General features: G+C 34.9%; 1 protein-coding gene across 3 annotated transcripts; it reads left to right on the top strand.

Moving 5' to 3' along the window:
• Positions 1–6,381: 6,381 nt before the first annotated feature.
• Positions 6,382–8,216, top strand: LOC120114129 (receptor-like serine/threonine-protein kinase At1g78530). 3 transcript variants are annotated; one of them, XM_039135130.1, is made up of 5 exons: positions 6,382–6,484; positions 6,748–7,230; positions 7,304–7,558; positions 7,652–7,785; positions 7,917–8,215. In XM_039135130.1, the coding sequence occupies exons 2-5, from the start codon at positions 6,756–6,758 to the stop codon at positions 8,094–8,096; spliced, it is 1,044 nt and encodes a 347-aa protein (XP_038991061.1). In that variant the 5' UTR covers positions 6,382–6,484; positions 6,748–6,755; the 3' UTR covers positions 8,097–8,215. The 3 variants fall into 3 exon arrangements, with proteins under 3 accessions (XP_038991061.1, XP_038991060.1, XP_038991062.1); XM_039135129.1 differs by lacking the exon at positions 6,382–6,484 and adding an exon at positions 6,501–6,606 and having other exon boundaries at positions 6,738–7,230; positions 7,917–8,216; XM_039135131.1 differs by lacking the exon at positions 6,382–6,484 and adding an exon at positions 6,504–6,606.
• Positions 8,217–17,536: the final 9,320 nt, after the last annotated feature.

The following is a 17,536-nucleotide window of genomic DNA, read 5'->3' as shown; positions in this document are numbered from 1 at the left end:
AATAATGTTCAGTTCAATGTTGAAATTTCTTCGTCTTCTTCCACATATTGAGGCAGTGAACAAGGCCTACTGGACTGTTGTCTCATTCCATATCACGATCCATTGGAGGTGCCCTGATAACCAATTAAAAATAGTTGAGAATATTACAGGATAAAAGGAAATTTACTCAACTTCCTAGAGGGAAAATAATGATCATGTTATCACATCCTCTAACATAAATAGATTTCAAGCTTGGGAATACCAGATGATAACCCAAAAGACTAAAGCTCACGAGACTTGGCAAATCAAAAAGGCCCATTTCCCGTAATTGGGGGAATTCCATTTTCTTCTCAGAGGGTGGGCCTTGTGATGATGATATGCCGAAAGGTCATCAATGGCAATTATCTGCTCCAACTTCTCACACTCGTATATTCCTAGACTCTTCAATTGTGGTAAACGTAGACACTCGTTTTTTTTCAAACAAAAAATTATTATTATTATTATTATTATCATTAATTAATTTATCACTTTTGCAGGCCAATATATATCCCAACACCCGAAGCCCACAAAGATTTCACCAATCCCAATTCAACAAATCCATCACCAACTACAAGTAAAAGTTAAGGAGGCAAAGAGAAATGGGAGCTATTCGGTAGAGGGATTAGAAAAAATAATAAAATAAATCATACCAAATCCACCGCTATCCATTTTAAATGACAAAGTCCCAAAATTAGGTATTGTTACCCTACCATTATTCTAGTGGAGCATCCACTACAAAAAAAAATCAACTAAAATCCATTATAAATACATGGGACAATCATACGAAAGAAAAGATTGGAGTTGGCTTATAAAACGAAGGGGGAGGGATTCCATGCGTTACAGCCATGGGAAAATAGCACTTGGGGTTCCTCAAGTTTTGTAACCACTCAATCAGGTCATATAATGAAAGTTCAACATTCTATTTTGAGCTCTTTATTCGTTTCACATTTTATTTTAGTCCTCTACTATTTTTCCATTATTTGTTTACATGTTCAGTTTCTTGGCTGCTAATTTTGTATATTCATGTTTTTGTTCTTTATGATTACTAAAATATAGCTTTGTGCAATTTATGTTTTGAATATTATGTTTAGCTCCATATTTATTTTAGTCAACATCTTTAGTATTTTAGTACTTGTGGTTTATTGCTCATTAGATCTATGTTATTCTGTTTGTCTATTATCTTAAAACATTACGTGAATTTTTTTATGACTTATCCATATATATATATATATATATATATATATATATATATATATATATGTAGTAATTTTTACTTGTATATTTATGTTGAATGTTACACTGTTATACATGGTGTGCATGGTTTGATTAACTATTTCACGTTATTTATTAACATTAAATAAATGTATTACTAAATGTGTGTTTATTTATTGTTTAATGATCCTTGTATATATATATATATATATACTATGTGCTTAACAACATGTTTACTACAAGCATTTTTCTGTGCTTTATGCATATTGTTTTGATACATTTCGGCCTTATATTATATTTCTATGCATATTAATCTTGGAAATTTAATAATTTATTACTATTATACCTTTTATTCATTATTTAAATATTACTTGAATATATTTCAAGAATATCGATTTGTAGAATGAGCGTGAAAAGCTTCACTTGATCGAATGATGTGATCCGATACGACATTTTAACAAATTGTGAACTTGAAATCAATCAACTTTATTTTGTTAATTTAAATCAAACAATGCCATGCATGTTTTTCTAACGGATCATATTTTAACTATATATTCAATTCATGATTTCCACTATTTACGACAACGTGTAAACGACACAGTACTAATTTTGGGCGCTGTGGGGTACTAATCCTTCCCCACGCATAACCGACTCCCAAACCCGTTTTAATCGAATCTTTGGTAAACGCAGACCAATTTTGTCTTAAAAAACGAGTTTTCTTAGAATTGTTTTTTTAAAAGACGTTTTTAGGTATTCGACCTACCTAACCCAAAGGTTGATGGCGACTCTATCCAATTTAATTCAAACTCACCAAATTTTTCAAAATTAAAGTTTAACCGTTTTTAAACAATAAACAATTGTTCCACCTAAAAAATGGTTATGATAGTGAATTTTGGATGAGCATCATTAGAAAGATGTATGTCAAGCCATTGCAGGAGTCTATGCTTAATTCTCTGAGATTTGTTGCAAACTGAACGTGACTCATCCATATATCGCGTAGCAAAATCATATTGGAGATGATCAGGCGCTCCAAATTTGACATGGAATACCTTGAAGCTGAAACAGGTCCTTCAAATTTGGCATTTGTTCCAATGGGACCTTCGTCATGTTGTGCGAATTGGACCTTAAATCTAATATCCTTGTAAAATTAAGAGAAATGGTTACTCTTTTATAATATTTTAGTATCACTTAAATCTTATATTTAATTTTTTTTCTTTCAAAATCAAGTGAAAATAATTATTTATAAATTTGCTTAGATAACACTAATTATAATTAACATAAAAAGAACAAAGATGAAGTATTTAAAAAACTTTGAACGGTGATGTTTGATGACGACACTGATAAGCTTGGTCCTGCATTCGAGTCTTTTGGCATCGAGCAGGACTTGAGCCTTCTGAAACTCTTGAGAAAGTTCGAAGCAAGCAACTCACTTCAGTAATTGTAATATAGTTGAATGCTATAATTTTGATTAAAATCCACCAGTAAAGGTCGGACTAGGGATGGGGGTATGCGGTGTAAGGGAATTAAGAAGAAAAGCATATTACAGAATGGTAAATTGTAAATTTGTTCCTAAACTGCCTTTAGATTTATAAAAAATCCATAATTAAATTTTATCTAAAGTTTAAAAATTAAAACAAAAATTAAACCATTTTATTAACTCACGTCATCAAACCGTTAAACCTTTAACTGCCGTTTAGGACAAGTGACGACATATATTATTATTTTTTAATCTAGTGACCGTATGTTTATAAAAACAAAATGACCATTTGTGTAATTTGCTCTTGCTGGGGGAATTCCATTTTCTTCTCGAAAGGTAGACCTTGTGATTATGGTGATGCCAAAATGTCATCAATGGAAATTATCTGCTCCCACTTCTCACAGTCCCTTATTACTAGAGTGTTCAAATGGGGTAAATTTTGGATGAGCATCATTGGAAAGATGTACAGAATAACACTGATAGTTTGAATATTAGTATAGAATACTTTAAAATTTAGTGACCAATTTAGAATGGAGACATAGTTTGAGATTAATATAGAATATTTTAAATTTTAATGATTAGTTTAGAAAAAAATCATAGTTTGGACATCACGTGCAATTATCTCTATGAAAATACAAATATTTGACCCTTTTTCAGTCCCCATCCAAACCGACCATTTATGAAAGGCTTAATATCAAAATAAGTAACCAAATTATATCTTTATTCTCTAATAAGTGTCTAAACTATTTTTTAACTCGTCCCGGTACTTAATATTTTCTCCGTTACCATCTTACGTGTTTAACGTTTTCTCAGTTATCATTTTAAGTGCCAAGGCGTTAACCGCCGTTAAAAAAAATCCGTTAAGTAAAACATGACATATTCTGATAATTTTGAGAATTTTATTTTTTTTAAAATAGTTTAGGCACTTATTTGAAAAAAATGATATAATTTAGACACTTATTTTGATATTAAGCCAAAAAAACCCACGTGTTCTCCCCTCCCCTTCTCCCTCCCCGTCTTCTATTTTCTCCCTTCCCCTGCAACCAAATGCCACAGCCGAAGGCCGACTGTCAATGCCAAAACTTTGGATTTAGAACCAAAATCCCTTAATGCTACCTCCATCAATTTCCACAATAAGCATTCAATTTATCAAAATCTTTAATAAAAAAAAGCTACAAATCCTAAAACAAAATCTTTCATTTACATCATTTTTGGGTGTTCGATCGGTTACGATAGTATGACAGTTTTGATTGTGGGTTGTTGGCTAGTTTCACGTCGTTAGTTGTTCAGTCGATTACGGTGTTGGTGGTGGTCGGTGGTGATAAAGAGATTAAAATTAAAGTTTTAAAAGTTGGAGATCTTTTTTAAGATTTGAAAAAAATAGTTTTTTTCCAAAAACGAAGATTATATTTTTATTTTAAATAAAATTTTCAAAATTAGCATAACGTGACATGTGTCACTTAACGAGATTTTTAACGGCGGTTAACGTCCGGGCACTTAAAATAATAATGGAGAAAACATTAGTAGGCCTGTAAATGAACTGAACGTTCAGCGAACCGTTCATGAACCGTGCGGCGGGAAGTTCGTTTATGTGCGTTTATTTATTAAATGAACGAACATGAACAATATTTTGTGTTTGTTTAATTAAATGAACGAACACGAACATATGTCTCGTTCGTTCATTTACGTTCGTGAACGTTCGGTTATGTTCGTTCGGTTATATTCGTTCATTTATGTTTAATCAAATCTTCTTAAATCAATTTTGATGACCAATTTGCAAGTATCTTAAAAATATTAATTAATCTTATATTATGATGATCAACTCCATAATTAACCCAATTTAATTTGGAGATTAAATCCAATATGTTAATCCGTGAGGCACCTCGCACCTATATTCATTTTCTCCCTTTTTTCTCAAACCCTAGTGTTCACTGGAGAGTGGAGACGATCAGTGAAAGCTTCAAAACAAGTTATATTATAGTGCAATATGAAGTTTTACAGGTCTGTTTTCATCTCTTTCTCTGTTTTATTTAGCTTAATAGTTTATATGTAAAGTTATTGTGGGTATATTCACATCTAAAACTCAAGAAAACATCATACTTCTTTCTAGAAATAGATGGGAAGATAAAGGTAACAATCGGAAGTATATGAGCATCAGTAAAGAGAAAAATATATAGAATTTTCCAGAAAACAAAACAAATGTTTCTATACAATTTCTGAAAAAGAGTGTAATAGCAGAAGTAATGGGTTTTCCAGGAAGAACCCATTAATGAGTAGAAAATACACATTGACAATGAACTTTTGTTTTCATAGTTCTTGCGTGACCTTTAGTTGTGGAGTAGACTTTAAATAAGTTAAAATTTTGAATGGTGGTTTAGCAATAATATCAGTTAGATATATAGCATCGGAGGGATTTCAGATCTATGTTATTGCCTTGTAGTCCAATTTGTACCGTTCGAAATCTTCATGCTGTTAAATTTTCTATTCTGCCAATAGAAATGACAATTATTAACAAATCTCACTAAAGTCTGACATTGATGTCACAAAACTTTTAGCCGGCAAATTTATTAGAATAACGTAGTGGAAAATGATTGTTCATATGTAATCATGGACCACTAAGATAAATGTTATAGTGTTAAATTAAAATCGTGTGAATCATTTAATATCTTTAAAAGATCGATCGAAATATCTGATATCTTCAAACATTTCATCACTGCTAACCAGCTCTTACGTTATTTATCACTGTAGATTTGGTTGATTTGCATTGTCGACTATTTTTCATGAAAGAACAATGGAAGGTAGGGTATCCAACGTTTATGTTCGTTTATGTTCGTGTTTATTTATGTTCGTGTTCGTTTATGTTCATATTCGTTTATGTTCGTTTATTTATTAAATGAACGAACATGAACAACCTATATTCCTAAATGAACGAACATTAACAAAAAAAAATTTTGTTCGTTTATGTTCGTGTTCGTTTATTTATTAAATGAACTAATATGAACATACCTCCGTTCGTGTGCGTTCGGTTCGTTTACAGGCCTAAACATTAGGCACCTAAAATGGTAACGGAGAAAACATTAAGCACTGATATGAATCAAAAAATAATTTAGAAATCTATTTAAGAATAAGAATATAATTTATACACTTATTTTAGTATTAAACCTTTACGAAAAACCAACGTGAAAAGGGCAAAAAAAGAAGACTTTCATGGATCAAAAGTAGAACAACAAAAAGCACCAAACCCTTTGGCTTGACAGCATTGCATTTACTTTCATCAAGAACAAATGGATAATACATCCTATTGGCATAAAATGGAAATTCCCAACTCCCCACATAAATAGTGAAAGGACAGATGTTGCAAAACTCATGGTGACAGCACACACTTTCACATGATCTTAGCTTCTCTTCCCAGTTTGGCTAAACCCAGTTTTATTTATTATATTTGCTGCTTTTTCCATTGATTGGTTAGAATTTCGTACAAAGGGACGATGATGACTAAACCAAAAAAGTGAACCCTAATATCTGTTTCCACGCATGATTCAAGCGAGATTCGGACACGCGTTGTTATCTAAGTGACTGCCACATATGATTGTGACGTGGCCATTCAAAATTCTTTAGAAGAGTGAAGATGTTTGACATGCAACAAAGTTGAATGTCAAAGAAAAACACAAGAAAGTGATGAACATTTAACTTTTTCATTTGTCTGTTTCACTTTGATTTCTGGGTCCAACTGGTACTCCATTACTAGAGTCCTTCAAGCTTCGTTTCTGGCAACTGGCAAGTTCATCTACTTCACATTTTTCACTGTGCCATGTTCCAATTTGTCGTCTTTTAACAATGATTGACAATTACTGTGTAAGTTGCTAGCCAGCTAGCTCTTTAGGGAGATCATGTTGTTGGTAAGAATGAAATTGCAGAGTTTAACTAAATTTTTTAGCCATTTGCCATTTTTATCTTCATTTTTTGATGTGTTTCCTTCTTCATGCACCTTAGTTGCTGTCAATGGTGATTTGAACCTTCAATTTTCAAGTTTGTTGCAGAGATAAAAATGGCAAATGATCTGGGAATAGCCTTTTACATCACCATATGCTGCGTAGTCTTCATCATATCGAAGATCGTTCTTATGATCCTCCTGTACAAGCGATGGAAAAGAAATAACGCTATTCATGAGCAAGGCTTCTCAGGTGGGAAGATGGTGATGTTCAGATCACCATTGTTGCAGTCACTAACATCTGATGTGTTCTTAAAGTGCATATTGAAATTAACCAACAAAGACATCATCGGCTCCGGCGGGTACGGTACGGTTTACAGGTTAACGATAAACGAGACCATGTCCTTTGCTGTCAAAAGGCTTAACAGAGGAACTGCAGATAGAGATACAGGATTCGAGAGAGAATTGGAAGCCATGGCCGATATCAAGCACCGCAACATCGTAACTCTCCACGGATACTACACCAATCCTCACCACAATCTTCTTATCTATGAGCTCATGCCTAATGGAAGTCTGGATTCTGTTCTTCGTGGTATGCACACACTATTTCTTCACTTCTTATGGGGCTTAATATGATGATAATGGCGCATTAAACCGTGCTGCAGGTAAATCAATGGACAATAAGGTTTTGGATTGGCCAACAAGGTCTAAAATAGCACTAGGTGCTGCAAGAGGAATAGCATATCTTCACCATGATTGTATCCCTCATATAATCCATAGGGATATAAAATCAAGCAACATACTACTGGACCAGAACATGGAGGCTCGGGTCTCCGATTTCGGGCTAGCCACATTGATGGAACCAGACAAGACTCATGTTTCAACATTTGTTGCCGGAACCTTTGGATATTTAGCCCCAGGTTCTTGACAAAAAAACATTTGCAGACATCCTTCTCATCTTATCTGTTTAATTGCTTGATAATTATATCAAAACTGCCTCTATTTTTCTGCAGAATATTTCGATACCGGAAGAGCAACAGCAAAAGGTGATGTTTATAGTTTCGGAGTTGTTTTGCTTGAACTTTTAACCGGAAAGAAACCGATGGATGAAGCATTTTTTGAGGAAGGAACAAAGCTTGTAACATGGGTAACTTTTTTTTTCTAGTTTCATCAACTTTTAGTTCAACGATTAACATAAAAAAAGGCGATCGGAGACCAAACCGGACGGTTTCTTCGATTCCAATCCGAGGGCTGATCAATGTGCAAATACTGAAACAGGTAAAGGGAGTTGTTGAAGAAAGGAAGCAAGAATATGTGGTTGACAGTAACTTAGGTTGTTGTCCTGGTGATGAGATCAAAATTATATTCAATATAGCATTGATGTGCCTTCAAACTGATCCCTCCAAGAGACCAACAATGGCTGAGGTTGTCAAAATGTTGGAGCAGATCAAAGTCTGAGAAATCTGTAACTGATTCTTAATGTTGCTGTCATAGATTACTCATCATTTTTTATCCTTTCTTTCCCATGTTTTTGATTGAATGATCGTGAAAGAGGAAGAGGTGAAACTCGACAGTTGTTGATTACCAATCATATGAATCATCCGAGGTACTTCTAACACTATTTTTTAAAGCATGGGATATAAAATTGTTCAAGAAAATGTTTTTCAACGTATAATTATGGATAAACTACACGGTGAGAACCGAACTATGGTCATAAACTATTTTGACTATCAACTTTTGGAAACGATCAATCAGATCACCCAACTATTTAAATGGTTAAATCAAGCCATTGACCGTTAATTTTTCACAGAAGTGGTGATGTGATAGTTAATAAAATTGGTATAATTATATATTTGATCCTTAATATTTACACATTGTATCAATTTAGTCATTATTTTAATTCAATTAAATAAATTTAGTCCTCCAATCCGAAGATGTCATGTGTCGCTATATGATTGAATGGTGAATTTAATTAATTTTAATATTTTAATTAAATATTTTTTCTCATCAATCAGGTGGTGACACGTGTCACCGCTGTGCAAAGGGAAAACATTTCAGAGTTATAAGAGGGCTTGAAAGGATTCGAACAAGAGACTCCATGCTACATAATTTTAATATAAATTTATATATTATTATTTAATGAATATGTGTGAAGTAACTTTAAACACAATATATAAAACGTTGTGTGATTTTGATCCAATCAAATAGCTTGGCCTAGTGGTAAAGGCTTGCCCATAGAACCATGGGTCCTTGTTTTTAATCCCCCCAAGCCCCCTTATAGTTCTAAAATGTTTTCCCTTTAATCAGTGTCACCACCTGATTGGTATAAAAAATGATTGGTGTAAAAAACTATTTAATTAAAATATTAAAATTAATTAAATTCACTCTCTAATCATACGGTGGCACCTTCAGATTATATGATTATTTTTATTTAATCGAATTAAAATAGTGACTAAATTGATATAAATATGTAAATATTAAAGACCAAATATATAATTATATCGATTTTATTAACTGCCACATCACCACCTCCGTTGAAGATTAACAACCAGTTGCTTAATTGAACAATTTAAATAGTTTGGTAGTTTGATTGATCATTTTCAAACGTTGGTGATCAAAATGGTTTATGACCATAGTTCGGTGGTCACCCTTATAGTTTACCCTATAATTATAAAGAAAGATATAAAAAAATAAGAGAAAATAACCTCAGTGACCAAAAATGCCTTATAATATACGATTTTAACCAACTTTTGTTGGATTTGCCAAAATGACCAACTAAATCGCAATGCGATCGATAATTCGCAACGCGATCTCCGGTATCGCAAATCAGGTTTTAGATTCGCAACGCGATTCTGACTATCGCATTACGATTTCCCAAATTCGCGTTGCGATTTTCCTGATTCGCAATGCGAATACGTAAATCGCAACGCGATTACGTAAATCGCAATGCGAATAAGTAAATCGCAATGCGAATGTGTAATTCGCAACGAGATTCTGACTATCGCAATACTGAATTTCAAATTCGCAACTCGATTTCTGAATTCGCAACAGGTTTTAATTTCGCAACACAAATGTTTTGGGTATATAACTACGCAACAGCAACAACTCATAACCTAAATCCCTAAATCGCAACTCATTCCATCTCCATCTATCACTCTCTCCGGCGACATCCGTTCCTATATCCAACGACATCCTTCCCCATCCGGTAACAGGTTTTAGTTTCGCAACTCGTTTGTTTAGTAAATTAATTTACAATAATGAAATCATCTAATGTTGATCATGTTTGGATAGATTTGTGTTTTGGAGGGTCATGGGAGAATGTTCATGGTGTTTTACTATATATGCCTTTACCCATGAATCTTCAACTAAAACTGTCATTAAAAAAGTTAACTTATGAAACTTTAATGTTACGTGTTGCAAATAAATTGAATTTAGAGCCCATAAGTGGATTTAGGCTATCTTATCAGAGAAATGGTAAAGTTTATTTGTTAACCGACAATGAAGATGTTGAACGATTCATTGCTTACATTAGTGTTTCAAGTGATGATGTTACATTGTATGTTGTTGAACCTAGAAGTAGTGAAGTTGGGTCAGTAGCGGGTAGTAATCAACTAAGTTTTTCAACCCCAGTTTATGGTGCTCAAAATTTAATGGTTTCACCACAATTTCATCACCAAGCAAATATTGTTTCACCACATTTCCAATACCAAACACAATCTCAAAACCCATAACCTTTCCCTAATCCAAATCCCAATCAACTTTCAGCACCAAATTCCAGTTTTCGTATTGACCAGTTAGACGATGATGAGCCAACAGAAAAAATTGTGAGTACTAGTCAGTATTCGAAATTTTATCTTGGTCAATACCTGAACTTTGATCTTGGTCAATACTCAGATTTTGATGATTTTTTAGAAGAAGAAACAAACTCTGCGTGTAATGATTTTGATATTGGTCAATACCCGAATTTTGATGATGAAATAGCCGTTGTCGAGGAAGATGTTGTTGATGATAATGAGGAGGAAGTTACGACTGTAAATGAACATGTTGAACATCCATTATGTAATTCATATAACACTGAAGAAGAAAAAGAAGAAGAAGAAATCCCCAAAGAAAAGTCCCCGAAGAAAATGCCACGGGAGTATAACTGGAATATGCCAGAATTACTTCAGATACCGGAAGAAGAGTTGGTAAAGATAGAAGTTGATTGTTACACAAAAATTATTTGTATCAAGAAAGATGATTGTTTTGATACAAAGGAAGACTTGAAGATAGCTTTGTATACGAAATGTGTGGAAGATGGCTATCAACTAAAAGTTAACAAATCAAGCAAAGATCGTTTCGAAATAAGGTGTATGATTGACAAAAACTGTATGTGGCGTATGATTGCAAAGAGGATAAAAGATTGCGAAATGTTTCAAGTTAGGACTTTTATTGATAAACATACATGTTCAAGAACCCAAGTTTTTCATCACCATAGACAGGCAAACAAAAAGGTGTTGGGTGATTTTCTGGCTGAGTTAATGTTTTTGAATGGTAGGGTATATCGGGGACATGAAATTATGACTGACATGAATGCTCGGTTCAAGATTAGTATCTCATATTCTCAAGCTTGGAGAGCCAAATGTTATGCCTTGGAATTGTTGAGGGGGTCGCCAGAAGCATCGTTTGCCCAACTGCCGGCTTATTGTCACAATTTAAAGCTGAAAAATCCTGGGTCAGTAACTCATATCAAAACAGATAGAGATGGACGCTTTGAGTTGCTGTTTATCGCCATTGGTGTTGCGGTTAGTAAATCAATATAATTTTGTTGACTCATTTTTGTTAGTTACATGCATTTCACATTTAAATGATTATATTTCTTGTGTATATGATTTTGTAGATTCGTTCGTTTATTAATTGCATGCGCCCAGTTATTATAGTTGACGGAGCACATTTAAAAGGTCGATACTTTGGAGTAAACTTATTAGCAGTAGCCATGGATGCTAACAATGGGATACTGCCAATAGCTTACAGGGTTGGCAAATCTGAAACCTCTGATTCATGGACATGGTTTATGGGGCATCTTAGGGATTGCATAAGTCCTATTAGCAATCTGGAAATCATATCTGATAGGGCAAACTCAATTGAAAACGCTGTTAGAAGGTGTTTCCCATATGCTTTTCATGGATTTTTGTGGTGTTCATTTGTATAGAAATCTAAATCAAGGTCTGTTGGTATAAAAAATCACAAATGGACATACTGAAAGGCTGTAAAAGCTTATCGGGAAGTGGATTTTAATAAGCATATAAACTGTTTAAGACGTGTTTTGCCTCAGTGTGCTCAAACACTAGAAAATGTCGGGTTTGAAAGATGGTCAAGAGTACATCAACTTGGAGCAAGATATGGTTTCATGACGTCTAATAGTGCAGAATCAATCAACGCTCTAAGTCGTTATTCCCGGAAATTACCCATTACTATGTTAATGGAGTTTTTTCGAGTCTCTATTCTACAATGGTACTACAAGAAAAGAAACCATACAGGTATTATTTCTTTAAATTCGTAACTTATCATATATTTTACTAAGTATTATTTATTTAAATTTACAGGAACATTGGAACATCGTGTTATACCATGGACAGAAAAAAAGATAACGAAACGTGTTGTGAAGTCAATGTCATGGAGAGTTGAACCATGTTCAAACACTTTGTTTGAAGTACTGGATAATAACTTAAATGGGCTTGTCGATCTAAATGCAAAGACGTGTAGTTGTATGAAATGACAAACATCTGGTTATCCGTGTGGCCATGTTATAAAAGTTTCTCTTCATCTAAACCAAGATGATTCAAGCGCATACGCTATGGATTGCTACACTACAGAAGTATATCGACAGACTTATGGCGAGATTGTCTACCCTATTCCACATCCTTATGAGTGGGACATACCAGATGACTTACAAACAGTTTTGCCACCAGTTATGGACAGAAGGCTACCTGGCCGACCAAAAAGTCACGATCGTATATCGTCTAAGGGTGAAGAGAAGAAGAGATCGACATGTAGTCGGTGCAAGGAAAGTGGTCATACAAGGTTGACATGTGGATCACCAGTGCCATCACAATCATCTTTTCCTCTACCAAAATATGGATCCTCATCAAAATCCCAATCACAACCTGCTTCACCTTTTGAGACTATTAACTTAGGTGATTTTTAAATGCAAACGTTGTATTATGTGTATATTATGTGTGAACTTTTAACATTTTCAGTTAGGCATGTATTAGTAACTTGAGTTTGAACATTGCTATGATATGTTCAGTTGTTATCACTTATTATACATTCATTTGACTATCGCAACGCGGAAATCGCAACGTGAATATGACTATCGCAACACGGAAATGACTATCGCAATGCGGAATTGACTATCGCAACACGGAAATGACTATCGCAACGAGAGAATCGCAATGCGAAATGAAAATCGCAATGCGAAATGAAAATCGCAATGCGAAATGAAAATCGCAACGAGTGAATCGCAATGCGAAAATGAAAATCACAACGCGAAATTAGTTTCGCGTTGCGATTTTCATTTTCGCATTGCGATTCACTCGTTGCGATTTTCATTTCGCATTGCGATTCTCTCGTTGTGATAGTCATTTCCGCGTTGCGATAGTCTGTTTTGCATTCAACATAATGCAGATTGAAATCAACAAATCAACTATTACATTTCAATCAATTAAACAAGCACAAATATTATGTACACATCAATTAAACAAATCAACTTTACAAATCATCTTTTACAAATCAATTAACAATCAAAATAATAATGAAATCAACTTTTGCACCCATACATCCATTTCACGCAGCTCACTTCAGGATTAACCCGCAGAAACCAAATATTGAATCAACAACACTTTCTACACATCTAAAACCTACAAACAGCAAATTATTGAATTCTAGCTACTTAACCAAACATTTTCAAACCAAAAATAGTAAATATGTTTAACAACACTTGCATTTGACTTACAAATTGTTTATGGACACTTTCATAACGCGGATGCAGGTAGGCAGCGTCTCGCATATATCGCTCTAGCCATAAAATGCCGAAACCACAAGCCTACTGCACCTCTATCTCTATCGGTGGGAGATAGAAAATGTGTACTTCCTGTCGTCAAACGCTCCAAGCACGTGCATACGAGAGGACCACAATCCCCTCTGGCTTCCTTCATTTGTTGTGGCGCGGTCTCGTCTCTGATAACTGTAACATTGAACTTCTTTAGCTTATTGTTTCCAGACTTAGTCCAATAATCAATTGCATCCAAGAATTTAGCCAAATGAGAGCTTCATCCCTTAATCATATCTCTCAAATCAGACAATGATATGTAATTTATCATGTTGTCATATATTATTATCTTTAGGGATGGAAGCTGAAGCTCGACGAGAAGCCAATGAGTACGGTCCAAAACAGGGATAAACACCTGCATCGAAATGTAATAATTCAAATTGCGTACTTATTTATGAACACCTTTAAAATATTTAAACAAATATACTAACCTTATCGACATCCCACCATGCAGGATAAAGTTTAGTTTGTCCATTAGCCAACACATATGATTCATGTCGTTGATTCTTCAAGTGAACTATGTGAAAATACGTCGGCATAATTGTATATCGCGTTTTTTTAATATTTTTCTTCAATTTCCTTACAATTAGAAGACGTGTCACCCATGCATCAATATGTTGTTTTACAAAAAAAGACATATACTAGTGAATTACATAAATTTTAAAAAAAATTAATCAAACTGAAATATAAGAAATATAAGACTTACCCCCATCGAAATAGCCGTTGTCTTCAACCCCTAATAATACACCCCACCAAGACCGTTCAATCAACAAATGCATATCATCGTTGAGTTTGTATATGTCAGCGTAACACCCTTGGCTCCGCTCATGTAGATAAAAATCAACTGCGGTCTTAGCCCAAAGGGTATTATCCAGAATTGTTTCCGGTAGTTGTTTCCTCTCCACTTCATCTGCCGGAATGGTACTGGCCGGTAACTTATACGAAAACCAACAGTCATCCATCATGTCCGGCACATGAGGGGGCTTCTCAATAATTCGATATATTACGACGTGTGAATCGGGCTCTAGAATGTTGGGAGGGACCTTTTCAACGATGATAGTGGCCTCTTGAACGGTGGGAGGGGACTCTTGAGGGATGATAGGGGCCTCTTGAACGATAGGGGAGGCCTCTTGAACGATGACAGGTGAGTCGGGCTTTTTCTTACGGATTATTCGCACTATTGGGGTGAACAGAGACGTAATGGCACGTCCACGCCGTCTGATGCGTGAACTCCGTCTTGCAAGAAAAACTCGACGTAGAGCATCCACCTTAGCGGGCCGCTAAAAATAAATTAATACATAAATCAGTAAATAAACAGACATGATATTAAACAGTGAGAACAAAGACAAATATATTTCAAACTTGCACGGTATTCACCCAAGTCATTATTATATCATTGTTCACAAAATGCATCAGATTAACATTTCAGAAGTAAGCATTTATATAAACATTTAAAAGGATAACATATAGGTTTAGTGCAGGTTCAATGACACATAAAGAGTCGTAGTTTATTCTTGAAACTTAAATTTTCAACACTGTGAAGTTAGTATTTGTCTTTTGGTTGAAGTAATGCAATTCATTCAAGTTTTAATTTGCAGAAGAAAAATAGAATCTGAAACTTAAAATCGCATTGCGATAGTCGCAATGCGAAAATGACTATCGCAATGCTAATTTGACTATCGCAACGAGAGAATCACAATGCGAAATGAAAATCGCAACGCGAAAATGACTATCGCAATGTGAATTTGACTATCGCAACGAGAGAATCGCAATGCGATTTTCATTTCGCATTGCGATTCTTTCGTTGCGATAGTCAAATTCACATTGTGATAGTCATTTTCGCATTGCGATAGTCATTTTCGCATTGCGATAGTCATTTTCGCATTGTGATTATCTCGTTGCGATAGTCATTTTCGCGTTACGATAGTCATTTTCGCATTGCGATAGTAAACTATTCTTCTTCTGCAAATTGAAACTTGAATGGATTGCATTACTTCAACCAAAAGACAACCAAAAACAAATACTAACTTCACAGGGTTAAAGAATAAACAGTTAAACAGTATTGGCAGCAACCGAATGAATTTACTAAGCAATCTAAGTGAAATTACGAGTAAATTTATCATCAAGTTAAATATGAAAAATATTAAACTTACCTCGTTGCGTAGAGTATGAACCTCGTTCTGCAACGATGCTACAATCTCACGTAGAGCTGCTACCTCACCACGTAAAGTAGACACCTCAACACGCCATGCACCATTGTCATCGTGTAAAGTACCGACCTCCTCACGCAAGGCATTGACCTCATTACGTAACTCCCCTAACTCATCCTGTGGAGGTGGAGGTGGAGAACAGGGAGATAAACGTCGTGGAATCTTTGACGGTCGCCTATCATGAGGTGATGATGGAGAAGAGGCTCGATGATGTGACAGAATAGGTGATGACTCTCGTTGTGGAGGTGTATATTCGGGTCGATCAGGTGATGGCTCTGGGTGAGGTGATGGCTCTCGAAGTGGTGGTTGCTCATCATCCGTGCCATCAAAAAAAGCTTACTAGCTTGCCACCAATCAGTGGCAAGCTCAGCTTCCGTGGGTGTCAGCCTCTGTAATTGAGTGTTGGCCTCCTAACAATATAAAAGCTCAAACAAAGTTAAACGTGTACTAGTAATAACTTGTTTATAAACATATGGTAGTATTTGTGTTAACTTACATTATTTATTGTTGTATATGGTAGTAAATCTTCCTATTGCTGCAAGGACCGTTTCCTCTTCCAGGAAATAGCCCTAGGAATATCATTAGAAGTTTTTAATGCATATGTCTGCATGGCGGGAAAGGCCTGAAATATCCAAATCTACAAACATTAGTAATTGTTAAAGAATTAATTATAATTTTGGAAACATTATATAAAAATTATTACCTTAAAGGCCCAAATAAAGCCTGACAAAGTGTATTTGGAACCATCGCCACGCAAACTTTTCCGATCATTAAAGGCAGACGACAACTTATTCCATGTAGCTCTCCATAGATACGAACCCCACGGAAACAGGTTCCATGCATTTAGGTCCTCTACCAATTTAATGAGATCATTAGGAATAGGTTGTCGGGCCTCTCTTCCTAAAAAGCCGGCTTGCAAAAGTATTAGAAGGCATACTCAGACAACATCGACGTCATCCATCCGAGTAAAACCATCTTTCTTATTCAATAATCTCGTCAAGTCTTCCACGTGTAAATTCGACTTCTCCGTTGACTGCTTAGGAAAAACCCGGGAAAACCATGATAGGTGGGTAATATGTCTAGTGTACCGATCTACATCATCTTCCAAAACTCGTTGCGATAGTCATTATCGGTTTCAAATACTAAAATTGAAAGAAACTTGAATGGATTGCATTACTTCAACCAAAAGACAAAACAAAGACAAATACTAACTTCACAGGGTTAAAGACTAAACATTTTAGCAGTATTGGCAGCAATCGAATGAATATAATAAGCAATCTAAGTGAAATGGTTAATCTATTATTGAAAACACCAGTAAACTTATCATCAATTTCAATATGAAAAACCTAATAATAATGCAAAATTTCAAAATAAAAATAATTAAAAAAACTAACCCTCGGTGGTTGATTTGGTTGATTTTCCATTTCTGACCGTGAATGATTTCGCCGGAGATGGAGACTGTTATCGTCATGGGGACTGATTTCGTCGGAGATGGAGACGGATGTCGCCTTAGAGAGTGAGAGATGGAGATGAGACTGAGTTGTGATTTAGGGTTTTAGGTTATGAGTTGCGATTACGGGATATACTATGGACGGTTC

Source organism: Hibiscus syriacus, unplaced genomic scaffold (genome assembly GCF_006381635.1).
Source record: "Hibiscus syriacus cultivar Baekdansim isolate YM2019G1 unplaced genomic scaffold, ASM638163v2 tig00110220_pilon, whole genome shotgun sequence".
NCBI lineage: Eukaryota > Viridiplantae > Streptophyta > Magnoliopsida > Malvales > Malvaceae > Hibiscus > Hibiscus syriacus.
Note: the sequence above shows the minus strand (reverse complement) of the source record. Positions and strands in the feature narration are given on the sequence as shown.

Coding starts and splice junctions, on each gene's coding strand:
- LOC120114129 (XM_039135129.1), top strand. Junction 7,559..7,651: donor CTTTGGATATTTAGCCCCAG/GTTCTTGACAAA, acceptor ATTTTTCTGCAG/AATATTTCGATACCGGAAGA. Junction 7,786..7,916: donor GAACAAAGCTTGTAACATGG/GTAACTTTTTTT, acceptor ATACTGAAACAG/GTAAAGGGAGTTGTTGAAGA.